General features: G+C 37.6%; 2 protein-coding genes across 4 annotated transcripts in view; both read right to left on the bottom strand.

Annotated features, from left to right (window-relative positions):
• Positions 1–7,218, bottom strand: part of ankrd28a (ankyrin repeat domain 28a) — a 35,121-nt gene extending 27,903 nt beyond the window's left edge. The window contains exon 1 of one of the 2 annotated variants that reach the window (XM_084423236.1): positions 6,970–7,218. In XM_084423236.1, the coding sequence (XP_084279362.1) occupies positions 6,970–6,993 (24 nt within the window). In that variant the 5' untranslated portion in view covers positions 6,994–7,218. Of the gene's footprint in view, positions 1–1,483; positions 2,112–6,969 lie in introns of those variants that run through there. The other variant, XM_084423235.1, reaches the window with a different exon arrangement.
• A 2,588-nt stretch (positions 7,219–9,806) lies between these two features.
• Positions 9,807–22,473, bottom strand: part of snx13 (sorting nexin 13) — a 34,759-nt gene continuing 22,092 nt past the window's right edge. Inside the window, exons 13-26 of one of the 2 annotated variants that reach the window (XM_084423844.1) lie at positions 22,255–22,451; positions 21,278–21,382; positions 21,063–21,195; positions 20,400–20,437; positions 20,245–20,314; positions 19,235–19,377; positions 17,450–17,557; positions 17,248–17,358; positions 16,174–16,335; positions 15,832–15,903; positions 14,933–15,078; positions 14,775–14,843; positions 14,582–14,694; positions 9,807–12,388 (exon numbers count right to left, since the gene is read on the bottom strand). In XM_084423844.1, coding sequence (XP_084279970.1) covers positions 12,156–12,388; positions 14,582–14,694; positions 14,775–14,843; positions 14,933–15,078; positions 15,832–15,903; positions 16,174–16,335; positions 17,248–17,358; positions 17,450–17,557; positions 19,235–19,377; positions 20,245–20,314; positions 20,400–20,437; positions 21,063–21,195; positions 21,278–21,382; positions 22,255–22,451 — 1,700 coding nt within the window. In that variant the 3' untranslated portion in view covers positions 9,807–12,155. The remainder of the gene's footprint in view (positions 12,389–14,581; positions 14,695–14,774; positions 14,844–14,932; positions 15,079–15,831; positions 15,904–16,173; positions 16,336–17,247; positions 17,359–17,449; positions 17,558–19,234; positions 19,378–20,244; positions 20,315–20,399; positions 20,438–21,062; positions 21,196–21,277; positions 21,383–22,254; positions 22,452–22,473) is intronic. The other variant, XM_084423845.1, reaches the window with a different exon arrangement.

Below are 22,473 nucleotides of genomic sequence, written 5' to 3'. Positions count from 1 at the left end.
GCAGCAGAAGGCAGACTTTGTTTTTAATAACAATGACGGAAAGACGGGAGGGAATGCCATAAAAGAAAGAATGCAGGTTTCCTCTGTTCAAGGAAACGTGGCTTGTTACAACAGCAAAAACTTTAGCCTGAAGGTCCTAAAAACTGCTTAGACCGGGTGCTTTTAACTATTAAAGGACAAAACCTGCCTGCAAAATCCACAGAGCTGAGACCTGTCTGGTTCTGCCACTAAACTGCTGATTATCCTGCTAATTTGTCGAGAGTTTCCATCCTAACACCTGCTGTTGTCACTGATCATGAACACTTTTAGCTACACAAGATGCAGTTTGGTCTGAAATGTGAGAGCACAAATCATAACGCAACAAAACATGTAGCATTCTCAACACTGCTAGTGAGCATTAGCATAAAATGTGTTCCTCTTTTATAAGCTTTTTTTAGGTGTACTACAGTTTCAGTACAGAGATTTTATGAGTATGTTTAGCTCCATGAATAATGGCCTAGACATGTGAAAGTAACTGTACACAGTCAGGTCAAAATAAATAAATAAAAATAACTAACCATTTTTTTCATGTTTATCTTTTATTAAAAAATAAATACAAAAATAAAAACAAATAAATATTAGAAGTAAATTAAAACAAAATGTATTAAAGTTTTTAAAGTTGATCTTAAATAACAAAAAAAAACTAAGATAATAAATAAACTATTAGAAAAAAATACATTTTAAAAATAAGGTTTTTAAAGTTTATATTTGATGAATGTAAAATATTTATAATTATTAAAATTAAATGTAGAATTAATTTAGATTCAAAATATATGTATAAATTTTTTTTACAAAAGGTTTTTCAAAGGTATCTTTCTTAAATAAAAACTAAAACTAAAGCGGACTCTACTTTAGTGAATATCTTTTCACATGAATCACAAAGAGAGCATGCGGTTTGTTTATGTCTGCATTACAGCTGATGTCAGCCTGAGGCCTGTTGTTGTTCACACAGAACATGTTCTAGCATTTTACTGCAGCATTTTGTCATTTTTGATGGACATCTTTGGCCTTTGCAAATCCATCTCACTGTTTTTCCAGCATCTCACGTTAAATTTGTAGAAACGCTGGTGTCTTTTGACTGTAAGAACGTGTTAAAGTGTGTTAAGCGGTTGTGACATTTGCATCTGACAGCTGCGTTTCCGTCCAGAGGCCAAAGGTCACCAGGTCAGATGATCCAGGGTTTCCAAAGGAATTTTTGGACCTCAGCTGGCAGCACCAAAGATCTCCTTACCTGGAACCCCAACCAGATCTGACAGACTGATGAGCAAGTCTGTATCTGTCTCAGATAATAATGGGGACAGATCATGACATGCAAAGCAACTGAATCATTTAGCTTTTCTTCTCTTTCACACTGATACCTGCTGCTGTACACACACACACACACACACACACACACAACAAAGAAACTATTATCATATCCTAATAGTCAAATCAGCCACCTCACCTTCTCGTCCTGAGAGGAATTCTGGGAAATGTGGTCCGGAGTGGCTTTGGAATGCAGAGAGGAAGGTTCGTCATCTTCCACCTCCTCCAGGACCACGATACACACGCGACTCATGCGCTCCGACCGCATAGCTGCCTTTCACACACACACTCACACAAAACGCCCCCTCGACGCGCGCGATCCGACAGCGATATTCAGGTCCGGTTCCATCAGTATCCGTTAGGAGCGTTAAATCCCTCTTCCAAACACACACACATCCCAGTGAACAGGGAATTCCTTTATTCCTCAGAGCAGGAACATCAGCAGTGCTGCAGTGAGGAGATGCGTGCAGCGTCCTCACACAAACACACACACACACTCACTCTCACTCACTCACTCACTCACACACACATTACACACACACACACATTACACACTGTGATCTGAGGACAATGGTGTGTGAGCTCCAGCCTGCTGAAACCTGCACTTTTACACATACACACACACAGATCCAACCCCCACCGACCGCAATAACACACCAGCCAACCCTACTGCAGCGCGAGAGAGAGAGAGAGAGAGAGAGAGAGAGAGAGAGAGAGAGAGAGAGAGTGTGTGTGTGTGTGTGTGTGTGTGTGTTTTCTAATGAGGCAGCGAGCTTCCGACAGCACGAGCCTTTAACAGTGAAATATGAAGCGCAGAGCTGATGGGACAAACACACTCAGGAACAGATCAAATTATTCTTTGTCAGGACGATGGACAAGGTCACGGTGGTTTTTTTGTGTGTGTTTTTTTTTTTTACTTTAGAGACAAAATTGTTTCCAGAAGTGAGTTCAATCTGGAAAAGGCTTTGGGGATTATTTTTATTTTTTATTTTTTTATAAAGGAAAGCTGTAACAGATTGCTATTGGGGTATATCTCATAAAACCTGTCAAGAACATGCTGTCATATTACAGCTCAAAATCAAAAGAATTTAAGTCTGCATATGGAATATAAAGCCTGATTTTAGGACCAATGAAACATCCAGGACTTTTTCAAGCACATTTAAAATTCTTGTTAATGTAATTGGAAAAAAAGTTGATAAAAAAATATACATTTTAAAAGTAATTATGCATCTTGGTAGAATTTGTTATACAGAATTTAATTAATGCTGATTTGAATTCATTATTGAATATAATATTATTAGATAATTTCATTAAAGTATTTTCAGTAAGTTCAAGTAAAACATTCAAATATATTATAAGAATTTTAGTAGAAAAATGTGCTTAACTGTCATAAATAATATCCAAATTAGGCCTAAAATAGGCTTCACTTTCTTTACACAAATTTTTTGCGAGAATGTGTGTGTGTATGTGTGTGTGTCCAGTCTCTCTGAGATCATGTCTGATCTGTGACTTATCTTCATCTCATCACCCTCCTCTTCCTCTCTCTCTCTTCCTCTCTCTCTCTATCCCACAACAACAAACTGCTGACAGCCTGACACTCGTTAATGGAGAGATGTGACGTGAGACGCACACACACACACACACACACTTCAACTGTCACACAGAATTATTAATCAGATGTGATTTCTGCACAACACAGTGTTTCTGATTTGAGGAACCACAGCGCCTAGCTCAAAGATATCCAAACTAATTCTGCCGGACTGAACACTAGCAAATGCACAACAACACACTGGCAAACACTCGCAACACCTCAGGTGATTTTCTTCAGACAAGGTAAAAATGTAGCAGATCGTTTTGATCAGAGTCTCCAGAACGCCTGACGACACTGAAGCCTGTAACAACAAGACTCAGATGCTCTGACGCTCTCGGCAGACGCTCTCCAAACAAATGATTTATCCAAATCACGCTTGTGTCAAAAAAAACAAGACCATAAATGTGAGTCTGATAATCACACACGTGTTCCCTGAACACATTCCAGAGGTCAGGGATCTTTACTGTACTCAAAGTCACGGGTTCAGAATCGTGACAGTCTACAACATGCAACGCTTATTTTAAGGAGCTTTCCACAAACAGTGTAGAAAACAGCAAAACTACAGCTTGAAGCCGTCGCTCACTCATTAGGGACCAAATGTTGCTTTGTATTTAGTGATATATTCATAGGATATTTTACGACACAACATGTTTTTTCCCACAATAACTCTGATAACAAGACCGAATGATCAAGCTTGATGAATGAACGCAGGCCACACTACAATCTGAAGGGATTGATTAGTTATTTGTCTTCTTTTAATGCATTTATAACTATAGTAGGTTTGTTAATATTGATGTTAGGTAATACTTTATCAGCTATATAACTTTAGAGTTAGATTTTTATTCATGAAAAGTAACTTTAAAGACAAACCTACACTAACAATTAAACTCAAATTTCTAAATATAACAGTAAAAATTGCTAAATGATTTTTGCAATGATGAACTAAAAAAAAAGGGAGTTTACAATTAATTATGACTGCAAAGCATTTCTGGGACTGCAGGAATCTGTTGACTTTTTCCTGACATAATGATGCAAGATACAGCAAGACATTTTCCTCCCTGAACCCTGGAGTCTAAAACTGAGTTATGAAATAAGAACTGGAAATGACTGAAGACGTTCTGTATCTGTAAAAACCCTGCAGCATTGAACAGTCCTCTAAGCTCCGCCCCCTGAGCCCCTGCAGCCAATAACGAGCTCCTCTACCCGAGACTGCAACCAATGAGAACCTGCCGTCACAAGCTGCCTGCCAGATACAGAATCTCATTACACACACTCTGACGGTTACTGTTATATGGCTGATATTATCAATCTAGTCGGATTTGCCACTATGAAATACTATTTATAATAAGATCCAGTGCAGAATGGAACTTGAATCAAGAGAAATCAGGCGTCAAAACAAGCTAGTTCCATACTTTTGAAACCCGCCATAGATAGATTTTGCGGACTGAATTTGAATACATAATCCTTAATATAATTCGTTTAGTATCAGCGAATCGCGACCTTCACTAACCTCTTTAAAAACAAGCAGAACTGACAAAAATATCATGCTAGACACAAGCTATATATGCATTACAGGGCAGATCCGGATTTTTGCGTGAAACAGGATCTTTAACAAGGAAAAACGTGAAAGTTGTGTTGTATTAGGAGGGAGTTTGCAGTTGATTGTGTGTAAACTGTTTTACATTAACCAGCATAAAATGACTGTTATTAATAGCGATTGATAAGACTTGAAAAAGTAATTAAACATGTTGGAACTTGTTTTAAGGCCCACTGAAGTGCTTTGTTCAATGTGTTGATGTGATTTCCACTGAAACAGGAAGAAGGGGCGGGGCATATCAGACAGCTCCTCCCCTTTTATAAAATAGCCAATAGCGTTTCGTTTCTATCACAGTTCGTCCAGAGCCGTTGAGTTCAGTAAAGCTGCAGTTTCCTCCTGATCTCTAACAGTTTCTCCTCATAATCTCCTCCATATCGCTTTAAAATACATTATTCTGTGCAGAATTCAAACGGGTCCGATTCATTTTATGATCCGCTCTGTGTTTCGTGTCTCTGGACAGGAGCTTTGGCGGTTCATGTGACACTAACGTAAAACCAGACTTCATTCGTCTCAGATTATTTACACTGTCTGAATCGTTCCCTATACCCTATATAGTGCACTGTGCGCCATTCAGCATGTAGAAAAATAGTAAATGTGTGAACAAGTGACTGATTTCAGTGTCTATTTATAATGAAGGGGGCGGAGCTTAAGATTCTAGAGAGCATTGGATTGGACAGTGAGAGACTGTAAGTTTTGAATGCTTATATCTTTTAAATGTGAATTGTGTCATTGTTTTGGAGCACTAGCTTATAGATAACAGTAAGGCTAACATATTCATACTAAAATCCAAAAAACACTGCATTTTGATTTCATGGGGACTTTAAAAGTCTCAGAATAGAGTCTGGATTTGATGATATCAAACGCCCTCTAGAGGACGCGAGAAGCACAACCACATGAGAAAAGGTGTCGATTCATGATAAACAGTGTTTACTGTACAAACAAACGCAGTGTGTTTTAGCTGTGCTGGTTTTAATGGTTTTATATGGGTTTTGGCCCTGCAGAACAACTAGACCAGTGTAACCCAGTTCAGTTTGAGCAGGTTTTTCTTTAGCAGGTTCTGGCTGATGTTTCAGTCTTCATTCTCTCTTTGTTTTCAACCAAAGACTACGGCCTGCTGTTCTGAAAGACAACCGGTGTGTGTTTTCACTCGTTTCTAACATCAGTCTCGTGCTATTTACATGACTATTTACAGAATCTCACAAATATCATTCATCTTATGAAGACTTGATGTTTAGCATGAACGCTTCTGTTTGGTCACTATCTTCTCCTCTCAACCTAATCTAACTGCCCAATACGAAGAAAGTGGGAAAGGGTTTTATACATGCAGGTTTGGTTTAGTTGCGTGAATGATGCTTCATTTAATAAGCAGACTGCTGTTAAACTTTCTTTCTGTCAGTCATAAATCCCTCATGTTACACCAAGCAGAACTTATTTAATAACAATAACAGCAGCCAGAATTTGTCAATCTCACAGCTAATGATGCAGATCAACTTGACTGTAAAAGGCAAATATTAAAGATGACTGTTTGCTTCTAAAAAAAATTTAGCAAAAAAAGGCAATTTAAATGAACTGCAAAACAGATTTAAGACCAAAAATAAAATAAAAAATCATAATAATATTAATTAATTACTTTATTTTAAAATTAAACGAAATGGCGTCAAAAAATATAAAAATATTTTAATTTAGCCAAAAAGACCATTTAATGAAAAAAATATTATTTAAGAAAATTAAAAATATAATAGTAATAATAATAAATTAATAAATTAATAAATTCAAAATATTTTTTTTATGTAAATGAAATGTCAACCAGTCTACGGAAGCCCTAAAAGGCAATGGCTTTTTTTTTTAAAAAAGTAGTATTTGTTGTTTTTTTACAATAATTGTTTGATACTGAAACAGAGAGTCTACTGTCGCTACACTGCCACCTTTTGGCACAGTTGTGTAACTTATAGAACAACTTTTGTTATGTCGAGATCACGAGAAAATTTAATTATTGAAAACAAGAAAAAAAAAATAATAATAATCCATGGCCTCTTAGGGCTTCTGTAACCAGTCAATGAAGTGACAAATATAAAAATACTATTTTTCTAATACAGTCATTTAAAATTCAAATGTTTATGTTGCAAAAAGTGAATGTCCGTGTTATCCTATTTGAGCACTACGCAGATAATACGCACATACTTTAAGGGTATTAGGGCCAAAAAATTAAATGCTAGGTAAACAGAAAAATTAACCCTTAAATAAGCTTAGAGTGCATTAATGCAACAACGCATCATTTGCAGCAACAAACCCAACGCCGAACCACTGAAACCTGCGATTATTAAAAGCTTAGCCTGCTGTTTGATTGACACACTTTCGAAGCAGCAGCAGCAGCAGCACAGCCTGAGATGCGAGCACAGGTGAGGTGAGGTGATTCAGGTAACTGATGACCACAGACCTGCTCTCGGATCCGCAGCAACATCTTCTTTCTCCTCCAGAGCCGGAACTCATGCGCAAATCAAGCCGGACTGGCGCTTTAAAAGCCTAAAAGAGCCCGAAACATCTCAGACAGCCGCGGGAGAATGTTCTGCCACACATGCCAGGGCTTGAGTTTCCTCTCCTCTTCCTGAAATAGACAAACACAAGCGGCACAAACACACAGAAGCTACAAAAGCTCGTTTCTAGTGTCTCCACTCTGCGGTAGAGCGACTCTCGCTGCAGTTACAGGGCGAGATCGACAGAGGGCGCCGAAGACACGCGAATGTCATTAAACATTATTATGAAAGTCAATTTATCTCAGTCTATTAATTATGTAGCCCAGCATTACATCCACAAAAAGCACAAAAAATTACTATAACTTCAAATAAAATATTATTTTTGTATTTACCATTAGACTATTTATCGTTGAGACATTATTAGTGATATGCGATGTTCTTATCATGACGCAAAAAGAGAGAGAAAATTTTCATATTTATTTGTAATATTTAATATTTCATTTTTAAGCAAGAACAAACAACAAATGGGTTGGTAAATTATATAGATATTCAAAGTACAACGTTATGGTAATACACCAGGCTATTTAAGACTTATTCATGTTAAACTCAAACGTTGACATTGATCTGAAAAGGCCTATTAATGTTTGACAGCTTATCAAAGATTATTATTGTGCAAATCAAATCATTTGACTCAATCCGGAAGTAAAACCAGAGTGGAAGTTCTTTTGTCGTCTGAAAACATCTATGCCTGACATTCCACAACAAAGCCTAATCGAGGACGCCCCTGATTGGCTGAAACCGAGCGCGATGCGAAGTGAGGTCATCGATGATTCCTTTCCAACCATGTTGTTGGTTGTTTTTCTCATCAAACTGTCCAAAAACTGTTCAAATATATTCGTACAAGCTGAATGTTGTTCATTTACCTCGTCTTAGAATCAGTTCACTTAAAAAAAAAAAAAAATCTACAAATGAGTTATTTATTTGAACAATTAATGTTTTTTTTATTTTTATATTTAATAATAAAAGAATCTAACTAAAATAATTTGATTGTAAGTGAATAGTTTAAAATACTAAAATGTTTAAAAATAATTAAAATGTAATAGAATAAATAAACGTATATATTTTTTCTCGCTCAATACTACAAACACGTGATAATGTCTCCAGTCTTGAAAATGTTCAGATAAACTCACTAACATGAACTCAAATAGACCGCTTTGGCATGTGAGTAATGCCGAAGTCAGTGCTTTAGGGTGCAGTAATTAGACAGATGGTCATTTCTCCTGCTGGCGAGTCTGTGGCTGGAATAAGATAAAAATACTACAGCTCTGTGTGTAAGAATAGCAGAAGAGTCACTGAACCACTCTGGCCTTTAGATGTAAGGAAGAGCCCGAGGCCATTCACACAACCTGACATTTGTCGAAGAAGTTCCTTCCCATAATAACCACAGTTGCATCTAGAAATAATCTCGTTCATTACTGTGTGCTTTTGGCGCCACCTTGACGTCACCAACTATAATGCCACGCAATGTAAGAAGAAAACACCAAAACAAACACGCGTTCAATTATTGAATGAATTCAGTTTATTGCAATACATGGAATAATTATGGCTGGAACTTAAAATCAATAATAAAAAAAGGTTAAAAAAAGCTGAAAGTAAAATATTGTTAAATATCAGTTATTTTTGTATCCACGTTTTAAATATCGGTTGGCATTTTAACTCTTTCCCCGCCACTTTCATGGATATTTTCACAATCTCAACTCAATATGATTCACAAAATTTTATTATATAACATATAATATATCAAAAGATAGAACAGAGCCGCTGCTTTTAAACAACAACACTAATTTTATTCTAGTTTCATTCTTTTTTAACAGTAAAATGTGGGTAAAGTTTAATAATAATAAAAAAAGAGCAAATTTTTAATCCTCTTCCTGAATGGACATTTCATCTGGTAACGTTTGGCAGTTTTGATTTATATGTTTGACGATGGATTACACGCACGTAAGCAATGCTTCTATCACGTACGTATATATTATATAAGCAGATCATATCAGGGCTTTCTGTTATTATTATTTATTTATTTTATTTAAAAAAAATTAAAACCCTACACATTTTTCTGTTTCAGTTTTCAAATGTAGGCTACTTAACACATCTAATCATATCTCCAGTTGTTTGATGCCTGATATATCTAGAACAATTATAATTTTATCACGAGAATGCCGTTTCTGGCGTAGATTTTTAATATCTTCCATAACTGAAACATTATATTATCAGCATTATCAGTTTCTAAGATTTTTTTCTGGTTAAAAGATCTTAAATCAATGCAAGAATCACATAAATCAACTTAAAATGGTTTAAAACAGACTTGTTGCCCACACTTGTGAGATATATATATATAGGGCTGTGCATCCAAAATAAAAGTTTGTGTTTACATAATATATGTGTATGTGTGTGTACAGTGTATGATTGTTTTGTATATATAAATACACACATATGCATGTATATATTTAAGAAAAATGCGTTATTTATATATAAAATATTAATATATAATATAAATACACAGGTATATACAGTATATGCATGCACATTTTTCTTAAATATATACATGCATGTGTATTTATATATACAAAATAATCATACACAGCACACACACACATATATTATGTAAACACAAACTTTTATTTTGGATGCGATTAATCGTTCTATATACACACACACACACACACACGAAAAATAAATGTAAAACTTTCAGAGTTCCCATTCTTAATTCTAGTCCAGACTCTTTATTTACGTCTCCATCAGACGTCATTCATACACACACAGTAACGACAGCAGTCTCATCAGGGCAGTGAGTTGGAGTTAATTTTATTAGTGTTATACTGAGTTAAGCTGCTCAAAATTAATGTTTTAGAAGCATAATGCAAAACACTCTACTCCTTTTAGAGTCCTTTTCAGTCTATTAAAACGACCATGACATTCAAATCGACTTACTTCGTTAAAGAAAAATAAGAAAATATAATCGACAGTACATTTAGGCACACCGCTGACACATACTATACACCAATATGCACAGTTCATTTTCATAGATTCATACAGACGGGGGGATTCAGAGAGCAAATCAAAAGAGGAATCTGAAACATGTGTATCAACCACTGAGTGAATTTAAAGGGGAAGTGTGCTCCTGTGTGGCTCGACCAATCACAGCAGATTCTAGCTTCTCAGTGCCAGCCAATCACAGTAGAGAAAGAGTAAACCTGCGTGCGTCACGCTGGCCAATCACAGCAAACAGCCACAAAATAAGAGCATCATAAACAATGTTCAATTAAGAGTTTAAGTGCTATTTTTATTTTAAAAATCACATACTTAGTTCTTGTCTATTCGCATCAATATCTGGATGAAGCTCATGAAACCTGAGACAGGTCATATTCACTCCAAAATCTAAATAAATATTATATTTGCGTAAAAGACAAAAACTTTCCCATGACGATTTCTGATCCAAATTCTCATTACTTAAATTGAAAGAAAAATTGAATTATTACATAACATGAAAAAATTCAATTATTTTTATATATATTATTATTTGAATCGTAATATGTATTTATTTCACATTACAGTAATGAGAATGAAGGAGGGAAATGTGCTCAATCGTCATGAAAATAATGTTACAAAGCAAAAAAAAGGGAATTATTTTCTTTAGTTCAGGGTGAAACATGATCCGTGCATGTTTTTGCAAAGTGTAGATCTATCATAAGCGTGACTGGAGAAGTGTTCAACCTGTGTGCTCTAACGCCAGACGACCTCTGACCTCTGCTTGCATGTTTTGAGCCAACAATGTGCTTTCACTCGTTCCTAAAAGCAAAAAAAAAAAAAATCACGCCAAAATCCATCGTCAAGAAAACGGCAGGAGTGACGAAACATTAAAAAAAAAGAAAAAAAAAGCGTCCCCAACACAAACATAAAAGCCAGACTTATAAAACAAGTCCTTTAAAACAAGCCATTTACAACAACGGAATGTTCAGGTGGTTTTTCTGAAAGAGTTTCGTGTGGTTTCCGATTTTCTTCACTCGAATACACTTGAAAACTATCCCATACACGATTATTAAGAGAACATGCATTAAAGAAACATATTGCACAACAAAGAATAACGTATTCTCTGATCAGGCCGGTCGAGATCTCCTTGATGCGTGTGTGTTTGCGGGGGGGAAGCTACGTCTACAGCACACGTCTCTTGGTCTTGGATTTAAGGCTCTATATATATATCTCACACGCAAACAGTCTTCGGCATCGGACAGTTGCAGTTTAGTGCTACACTTGCTATTCTAAAATAAAGTAGTTTTAAAAAACAAACACATGTACACGAGCCTTTGATTGAGTTATAAAAACAGGACACACACACACACACACACACGCACGCACACATCGGCTCACTAGAGACGGGTACATTCGTTTAAAGCATATCTCCGTATGCGCCGAACTCCACGTAGCCGCCGCCCGAGACGGCCATGCAAACACACGCTAGGTGAAATTCACCATCTCTGTCCCCGTTCGATGTGTTTGAGGGCTTTAGATAATGATTAAGTCATTTTTATGTTATGTGTAAGTGAAAGGCTGAGGGGGCGTGGCCTGTTTTAAACCCCACCCACTCTATGCAACCGATTGGTTGGCAGGATAACATTACGCTTATTTCAGTGTCAGTGCCACATAACGTTTGCAGATGAAGATCGTGACGCATTGCTGCCGACCCTCATCGTACGGTTCTGCTTGTAATGAGTGTTAAGGTGCATAGGTTGGTTCGGTCAGATTTCGTTCACCGTGCTGTATTGACGATGAGTTCGACCACCGCCGAATACAAAACAAACCCAAAATAAATCGCACGTATCTACACAGTGTCATCCCAGCTAACATACAAACGGAGAGGACGATCGCTCAGTGTTCAGTCTTTAGTGGTTCAGAGGTGAGCGAAGTGTCGGACAGTGCGCTTCACGATGGTAAGATGAATCCTCTACGCTACGACCGTGTCGATGCAGTGCTTTAAACGAGAACAGCCAGGAGGCACTAAGAGGGAGGTGTGCGTTCACCATCCGGGTTGGGGAGAAACACACGCGCCTGACTCCTCCTCTTCTGCGTCGGCGGGAGAGTCGTCCGTCTGTCACCTCTTGTGCAAGCTGCGCAGTTTTAGTGAGTATTTAAGCACACGCGGCGAGCGCGAGTGGAGCTTCACGAACAGGTCGGAGAACTTGTACTGAGGAAACAAGGTCTCCAGGAAGCCCTCTAGAAAGACGTAGACCAGCCGCCGGTTCAGAGACTGGTGCTGGAACATGTCGAAGACACGCAGGATGCCCTTGCGCGTGGTGTCCGCCCCGATGATGTGCTTCAACTCATCTGATGGCAGGAGAGAAGAGTCAAAATTATTTGTATAGCACAGAGCGGCACGATTAATCGCTAAAAGATCACAATCTCCATTCAAACTAGGGTTGTCAAATTAAATACAATTTGAATATTCGTCGAAAAACCTGCACATTCGAATGCAAAAACCGTGCATTTTCATTTCTGGTGTGTCAGGAGGTGCGCGAGACATGATGATGACTTAACTGACGCGGTTTGTTTTTGTTAGCTTAACCATTATACAGCGCGGCACAGTGCGGCTGCGTTCGTTGTTAATCAAAATAGAGTAAATTAACTTTTGAAAGTAAATTGATTCTTCAAATAATGATTGTATGCATGACATCGTAACGCCACTAGGTGGTGAAAGTGACTGTTCAATAATGTATTTCTTTGAATCATTCATTCAAGAGATTTGTTCAAAACCGATGATTCATCCAATAATGAAAGTCAAGTATTTGAGTGGTCAGTTTTGCGATTTTGGGCTAGTTTACTCCTTCAATATGTGTTCTTTCAAGCTGCTATAAAGAAAACGTTGAAAATATACATTAAGGTGTTTATTTGATCACATTTTGTTTACTTGCGGCATTAAGTTTCTCCCGAATTTACCAGGAAGTTAGCATTCCAGCGCGACACGCCGAGTCACGTCTGTTTACTGAAGTCTGTCATGACCGGTATCGTTGTAAAGCTCCTGCACAACGCTATGTAACCCAAATATGGGCATTTCCTTTCTATCAGTAACCAATCGTGAATGTCCAAAGGGGGATTTAAAGCTAACGACGAAATCTCATTTAGAGCTTTTTAAATCTTTAAATCTTTCTCAAAATGAGTTTTTTGTCATTCTCCAGTACACACATCTCAGCCTATAGCCGCTTTCCGACCAAGTAGTTACAGGAACTTAGTTATAGGAACTGTCCACTTCTAAACAGTTCTAAGCACTACTCTCCCCCAAACTCAGTTTTGCTGTTTGCGTTCGCACTGGCCAAGTGGCCATAGGAACTGGTAGGAGGGGTAAGGGAGTGACGCAAGCACGGTGACTTTTACTTTGACGGCGCGACGGACCTTTATTTTGGCGGCGCTGAGAACGCCAGAGCAAACAATGCTCGCATTCTCTGTGTTAGTTAGTGATCTGTATAACAGTACTGTTTAATATGTTATTAGATAGAACTGTTATAGAAAGTAGACAGTATATGAAAAAAAGGTTATTAGCCTATGCCGTGTGGTTGATGTCCAGTGTTGCTAGCTGGGCAGATAAACAATCATGTTTGGCTTGGTCCCCTCAAAGTTGCGTTGGATTTTCTCTTCAGCATAAAGGTTTAGAGACCCATCTTTCACTGTTTTCCATGTTTGTATAGTTAGTTTATGGAGTATAATCTGTGTGTTTACATTCTAGCTGTTTTAAAAACGGCGGGTGCTGGTGTTTCGCGTGTGTCGGTCATCAGCGTACACTAACGTCACGGGTAGTTCCTACAGTGCTGGTTTAGACCCTACTCTGAAGTAGGACCTAAATTAGTTCCTCCAAATGGAGTTCCTAGAACTAAAATCGTTCCTAGTTCCTGAGGTGCGAACACGCCGACATCCGGGTACTTTAGCCAATAGTTCTAGGAACTGTGAAAAGGTTGCTCCGGTCGGAAAGCGGCTAATGTAGCACCTGTGTACACCAAACTTTCCAGTTATACACTTAGCAGTATTCTGAAGATATTTTCAGAGGGATTTGTTAATAAATCATTCCTGGCCTGATTTATGTGACATTTTAATTAAAAAAATATGGCGAAAATCGATTTTTTAAGGCTATGGACAGAATATTTAGATTTCCTAGGTAATGAAAGCATATATCCTGAAATCCCTCTGAATTGTTTTCTTCATCTTGTGTGTTAACAAAATGAAAAAATAATTTTGCACCTGGCTTTATCATATGTTCAGATCTATCTCCTGAAAATATATGCAAAATCGTGCATATTTAATGAGATAACGCCTAATTTGCATAATTAAACATACAAATTTCTACAACTTGTAATACATTTTTTTTATATACTTGTGTAAGTAATCAACTGAGGAAGTTTCATGGTGATATCTATTATTTTAAAATTTTACCCTATTCACCTGTAGTGTCTCGCCTTAAAAATAATAATTCATGTATCCAGAATCATGCAGCTCTAGTATAGCACTTTCCACAATGCTCATTGTAAGTACCTGGCATGATGCCCAGGAGTGTGGTTTTGGCGGCGACCCGCGTCCTCATACGGAGGCTTTTGTCTCTGCGTGGCGGCGTCTCGGCGAGAATCCCGTTCGGCCAATAGGAGTCTCTGAGGAGTCAAAAACCCAGTCAGAAGAAGAACCACAACCATATATATGTCAGAACAGACAGTGCGCATGCAATCATCACCTGAATCTCTTCACATAATCAGACACTTGCTCAGGCGAGGTCATGTACTCCACATGATCCACGATTTTCCTGCAGTGAAGCAAAAACAAATGTTTGCCGTTGAGCAGAGAGGAGAAAAACTGTGGTAATGCGCGCGAGAGTACACGTGTCCATCGCACCTGTTAATGGTGTCTCCATACGTGGCTTTGATGAGCTGCTGCAGGAGGTTCTTGATGTTTCTCCGCAGCCACTGATTTCTCTCCTTCAGGTCAAACACTTCGTCCATCAACAGCAACATCACCCTCAGAGGAATATTATCATCCACCTTACAACAAAACAACATTTATGAAACACAATATGATCAGATAGACCACATGCAAAATCACTGAACTACCAATAAACAGGGATGTAAACTAATCGGGGTAAAAAAGGTGACGAGGCAAACCCTCATAGAAGGGTCTGAGGTCCAGGAAGACTTTATTTTTTTAATATCCCCTTTAAAATGTGGATTTTGCATTGATACCCATTAAAAATGACTATATTTGTTCAACTATAAAAGTAAAAATAAATAAATACATTACTATGCTAATAATACTATTGTACTGTAAAATAAAAAAAATCTTTAAAAACAAATTATTATTATTATTATTATCATTTTATATAAATTCTATAAATTAAAGTATTTAATAATTATATATATTTTTTTAAATAATTAAAGATATACATTTCTATGGCTATAATAATAATATTGTACTGTAAAATGAAAAAAGCATTTAATAATAATAATAATAATACTTTTTATTAAATTATAAAAAGTAAAAAATCAAAAAAGAAATATTTATTTATTTAATAATAACTGTAAAAAAAAAATCACTAATATTAATACAAACATCATAATTTCTTTGCTTTTAATCATTAAAATATAAACCCTTCAACTAGAATTGTTTATTTTAATTATTAAAATAAATGTCATTATTTATCAGTGCCTTAAAACATATTGCGCTGCGATACAAGACCACAAACCTCTGAGGCTGTGTTAGAGTGATCTGGCCAAGTGTTTGATGTGATGTTGACTTACGTTGTCGTCCAGCTGGGCCGAGACGCGGCAGTGTTCGGGATCGATGTCAGACTTCTGGATTAGAGGAGGAACCTGTGGAGCAGAAACATCTGGAGTTCATGTCATGCATTCACTGATAAAAAAAAATTAATATATTCAAATAACGCCAGTCGAGCGCAAATGCTCTGCCTACATGTGTTTTGCTCCTGCTCAGCTATGCATGTGAAATTACTGACTAAGTGCAGAGACAAAAGTTTCCCAGTTATACAAAAATAGCCTAAATACAAATGTATGTAAAGCGTCCAGTTTTTGAGGTCTTTCGCATTTCTCGCTGTGTTCTGTGATTCTCTAGTCGTGCTCTACCTTAAATATGGATTGTTTAATATCCTGGCCAATTTTCTTAATATCCTGGCCCATGTCCGCCGAGACTTTGGACACTCCCTCAGCCAGGCTGTCCGGCAGTGACTTCACGGCATTGGACACGTTCCGCATGGAGCTCCGGAGAGGATTCACAAACGTGTCCATCTGTCCGAGTCCAGAGAACAGGACAAATTTACAAAAACTGCGAATCCCATCAGACAACAAGTATGCCGCTCCCCTCTGGATGAATACATCGGGTTGCGTTCAATTTAATCACTGTTAGTCGCTATGTTAGTATCCAAATGTATCAAGACGTGGATCATGGGGAGCTTAATTGTCTTTGCCACTGCTAATCCTGCTCAACTTTCCCGCTCCACCAGTGGTTGCTTTTCCTCGTTGTCCAGAATCGCCAACTCTCATTGAATTGAATGACTTTTGGCAACTCCAAAATGCTGTTTGTGTGAACGCACCTTTAGTCTGTCAATCTCTCCATCAAAAGTGTGACAAGAATATCAAGTCCGACACAGTTTGTGTTTTAGTCTATGGGTTTTTCCATCTTAAATTTATGAATGATTTCGTATTGATACGAGTAGTTTGCAAAAATATACACCTCTGTTAAAAAAAAAATTTGGTCAGAATGATTTTGTTTTTTTTCAGCAAGGATGCATTAAATTGATTGGTAAATTTGAGCAGCAAATCATCATATTAGAATGATTTCTCATTCGAGGATCATGTGACTGAAGCCTGGAGTAATGATGCAGGAATAAATGACACTTTACCATATATTCACGTAGAAATCATCTATTTTAAATGTTAATTGTATTTTAACAATTTGACTCTTTTTACTGTATTTTTGATCAAATAAATGCATCCTTGGTGAGCAGAAGAGACTTCCCTCTATTGATGCATTGAAATAAAAATGGATAAATATGATTCTTTCTTGTGATTATTTGGTAAAAAAAAAAAAAAAAAAAACATGCTTAGATTGTTTTATATCAAGTGATTTCTGGCTATATCTGGATATATACATCTTCACTGATTATTCAGAGCATATTTTCTGCATGTGGCGTTTCTCACCTTGCGTGCAAAGTCCCCTTTGCCTTTGCTGTACGCCTTGTTTTCCAGGAAGTCATAGACGTAGGGTATCAGCATGGGACAGGCCTTCACCATCTCAGGGTTCAACAGCAGCTGCGGGACAAATTCAGCTCTCAGCACACCTGGATCCAAACACCTGAGCTAGCAGAATCCCAAATAAAACACACGTCCTTATCTGACCCACCTGTAAATATGAGTTCAGGTCCTTCTTCCTTTTCTCCAAAAACTCCCTGTCCATGTTGTTAAAGGTCTTTTTGCCAGGAAGCTTGAGAATCGGACCAAGGCTCTCAAACTACAGATAGGAAACAGATCTCAGCAAACTCCACAAAAGCCGTTTAGGTCAGAAAATGACTTTGTTTACACTGGCAGCCCACATTTTTAAGCTTATCCAGACCAACATGCAATCTGTGTTTGCAGAATTAGAGCTCTAGTTTTTCTACACTTCCTTCGTCCCTTCCATGTTAGTTTTGTGAATATGTTGGCTAGTTGATTATTCATTCACAATCAGCACAGAAAATGTAGAAAAATGTTGATTAAAATCAGATTTTTACAAAGCCAACACAAGCTACATCCATATATATTTTAAAGCTACACTGTGTAACTTTTTAAGTTGATTCTTAGCAAAAAACACTTTGTTCTATCAAAAGTATATGTGCTCATTCATGTGTAATTACTTCCACCAACTAATAAAGTATTCTCGTAAGCGTAGAATCTGCCATTTATAACACATACGAGCGAGTCGCTCGAATGGCGGCAGCCATGTTGCGCCTCCATCTTGAAAATACATTCGCCAAAGAGGGACATACCTGGAAATTCAAGCTTCGCCTTTCGCATTTTACACTCAGTGACACCGTGACGAATGCTAGGGGGAGATTACTCGCGACTGCCGGCAGATTTGAAAGATTGCTGATGGAGGATCACGCCTATTTTCGAGGACATGTAGCAGAGTCGCCAAGGAAGCGAAAGAGAGAATTAAAACGTCAACGCGACAGGCAAATCAGCAAGACCAAAGTCAATACTGGAGTAACTTTTCCCAGATGGAAAGAGCTCATGAGGAGCAAAGATTTTAAAATGGACGCCGAAGTTGCCTGCTTTCTTCTCGACGGGTAATTCAGCCTATTTGTGTTTTTTAGGCTTATCTTACCATAGCATGGTTGTGCATAACGCCGGAACGACCGCTAGTAGGCTATAACTTGCGTTACTTTTCCTCGCGTCAATGGTGGAAAAAGTATTGTTTACCTTGTAACATAAATCTTGATATTACAAAATCACTTTGTATTAGTTTTCTAAAGTAACCTCATCACTTGAAGGAACACTCATGGACGAAGTCGAACTGGAAGCCGTGTTAATCTTGGAATAATACGGCCACCGTAGGCGTTAAAACGCCCTCGGGATTGAAAGGAACAGAAACTAATATTCACTGGGTAGTCATATACAATTTCACAGCTAGATGGGGGAAAATATCACACAGTGTAGCTTTAAGATGTTTAAATTCAAACCGTTGTGAATTTGTTTCAAGAACAACCAAAATTAAAACAATAATAAAAATACCTATTTTGCTTCTAGAGAATGAAAATCTCCAAATTTCAAATTCCCAAATAAACAATTCAAAAAATTATTATTATTATTATTATTATTTTTTAAATGAGAGCAGTTTGGGTGAAATTACATTATTCATCATTGTGACTTAAGCACACCCCCCCCCCCCAAATCTCATTAATGGCAAAAACAAACATTTATTACAATTGTCAAGAATTTATACATCAGGGTGGTTTGTTGTACTTGCCTTTCAAGTTATACAGATTACATTTTTTAATACATTTTTACTATTATATAGTAAAAAAAACGTAATGTAAAATGTAAAAAATACATAATAAAAATAGCAAAACATAGTTAAAAAATTAAATCTGCATAACTTGAAGACTGTAAAACAATCTTCCCTGATCGGTGACGCCTGATGTTCGCTCACCTGCTCCGTGATGCGCATGTGGAAGTCGTGGAAATCGCTGTAGCGGCGGTACGTCTTCCAGATGTCCTCGCTGCCGTCCGAGTTCTTGCGTATGACGGTGACGGTGTAGAGGGCGTACGTCTTCCCATGATCGTTGCAAACGCCTGCCATAGGAAGTTGGTTTAGAAAAGCATCGACTACAGGGAGGCAGGAGCGATGGAAATGAAGGAGCAAGAGCCGGCAGGGGGCAAGAGGACAAGAAACGACAAGACGGACACACAGCAGAGAGAGAACGACACAGGACAAAGCCACAGAGGGACAGAGGGAAAGAAAACGAATGTAAGAAAATAAAGAAATAAAGTTGATGGAATGACAGTCACAAAATAAGAATGAAAACAAAGTGGCAGGAAAAGTGTTGCGTCCTTCAAAGATATGAAGCTTGAAAATGAGAAGAAGTGAACACTGAACATCTCTTTACATCACACAGACTTCTACTTGTAAGTGTAATTACTTATTTACATTACAGATCTGAAATAACACGTTTAATAGAAATGTAACTGAATTAAATAGAAATCAGAACTCGAAGAACATCTGCAGATGAGAATAGGCCAGGGATCATATTTCACCCCAGAATCAAAAAGGAAAAATAAATTATATTATGCATAAAGAAGGTGAAACTTATTTTAGGAGCATTAGGATATTTGTGACATTATATTCATGACATTTAAGAACATTGCCTTGTACAAAACCTGTTTTTTTGTGTGTTTTTTTTTATATTATGGTGAAATATGACCCGGTTATTTCTCATTAGATTCACCTCTGCAGATTTGCGTAAGCATGTGCAATGCAATCAAGACACAAGCATTGCACATGGTTACAACCATGCTGGTTTAAGTTTGTGTCCAGCCATGATGAGCGATAAGCAACAAGACAGAAATGACTAGACGCATACTGAATGATTAGGACACAATGTTGAACTCTTGAAACAGTAAATTTGAGTAAAAACAGCAAAACAAGGGTAAAACTCTGACCTGTATCAGAGATAAAGGCATGAAGCTGAGCAGACTCATCCACGCTCCCGCTGCTGAGATCATCTAACGACTACAAAAAGCAGACATTCATTAGAAACAAATCGAATGCATTCAGCACAATGTATGTAAATATAGAGATGTTTTATTTTACATACTAAATTAATGCTTCCTGTTGGAGACCCGTTGAATGACTCTGGAGAAACAGAAATATTAACGGTTACACAAATCTAGATGCATTTGAAAACTGAAGTGTTCGTCCACACTGAAGTGTTTATGTCCTACGAAAACTGAGGTATTTGAAAACGATGACGCATGTTTAGTCATGTGACGCATATCGTACCAATAGATATCTATGTTTATACCAGTATGTACCTGCTATGTGCTATTCATTTTCACAAGATAAATGTTGCTTTGTACAATCTTTATTATTATTATTACTTATAACTGCCCTCATGTTTTGCTGAAGGAGAGCAATTGCGTTTTAGACCACACATGAAGTGGTGATTGAGTTCGACCTGAATGCATCAGTAAGTGGTGAGATATTGTGCAATTAAAATGATCGTGCCAGAAGAATAATATGAGAAATGTATTGTGTCTGATCTCTTGGCATCATCCCAGTGAGCTTTTATTATGTTTTAGCGTGTGCATTAAGATGATTTAAGCTTCAGAGTGGACGAGAAACTTTTGGAAAACGCTTGAAAATGCTAGTGTGGACGGAGAACATTTTGAAACGAAGACATAGTCTAAGAAAATTATGCTTAAACAGACTCATTGTCGCTGTCATTCATGACAGATCTGATCCCGTGTGGGTTTCTCACCTCCGTCCCCATCATCAGATCCCCTGAAACTGGGTTCCTTCAGCATGTCCAGCTCGGCCAGCATCCGCACATACAGCGGGTGCTGCCTAAAAGACGGGTAATACCGCTCATCCCTCAACATCATATCATACACCTGAAAAACACAGTGAGCTCAGTCAGTGGGCTTTTTATTGGTCAGAATACACAAATCACACATATATGCACAGAAAACTGACCTTTCTCTGGATCTCATCAAATATCTCAGGTGTGGGATCCTCTTTGCTGAGTTTTTGAGCCAGTCTGGTTACGGACGCTTCGTCCACCTCCACCCTAGGAGAGGCCTGATTGAAACAAGAATCTGTCAATTATCACTTCATGGACCTACTAGACAGGAAGTGACCATCTGACTGACATGTAATGGAATGGACGATATTACCAAAATCTTATTTCATGATAACAATATATGCCATATAGTTATTTCAGTAATTAAAAATACAAACAAAGAAGTATATTACAAACAATAGAACAAAGACACAAAATAAAGTTTGTCAGTTACAGTAAGTTTACTTAACATGTAAGAAATACTACAGAAATTAAAAATCAAGTCATCACTGTATGAATTATGAATACATTGATTCTTATTAAAGCTGCAAAAGTTATTCAGTCAAGAGCAGTGATTTTCACTTTGTCTTTTGTTGTTGAATTAACATTAATGACACAGACAACAGAAGGTCTTATATATTAGGACAGGTATATGCTGTCACTTTAAGACCTGAAGCACTGATCTAATAATGTGTTTACACAATGGGCATCCTAACACAAATGTGTGTATTTAACCATTTAAGTCACGAAAAAGAACTGAATTTGGGATTGCATGTTGTCTGAGAAAGGCGTTTTTCTGCATGCTTCAGCGCGAGTGACAACATTGATTCTTTTTTCATGGCTTACTGCACTTCATTAAAAAAAAATCTGTATTTAATCATTCATGCATGTTTCTTTATCACTAATGTGTCAATAACTTCATGTAATACTGTGCTGCACGGATATATTTACATACCACAATATAAATGATACAGCGAAATCTCTAACGATAGCCACTTTATATCTTCACTCGCCACAATATATCGTTATACCACTAGGCCCTATATGAGACAAACCTCAGTTGTGTTTTTTTGTGAAGTTTAAGAACCGGTAAATCTAAAAATCACCCCACCTTCTCAGACAGGTACTGGTCGTAGACGCCCACCGCAGCGGCTCTCAGAAGCCCTTTGGTTGTCTGGCTGCTCGGCTTCTTTCCATCTCTCTGGCTGCTCTGTAGGACCTCCAACTGCTGCTGCGCCGTGACCCGATAACCCTCCACCGTCAGCCAGAAGAACAGGACTGCCTGACCACCCATGTGCTGCATGTAGTCTACACAGAGAGAGATAAAAAG

Source organism: Rutilus rutilus (genome assembly GCF_951802725.1).
Source record: "Rutilus rutilus genome assembly, chromosome: 11".
Taxonomy (NCBI): domain Eukaryota; kingdom Metazoa; phylum Chordata; class Actinopteri; order Cypriniformes; family Leuciscidae; genus Rutilus; species Rutilus rutilus.
This window is presented reverse-complemented; position numbering and strand designations above follow the sequence as displayed.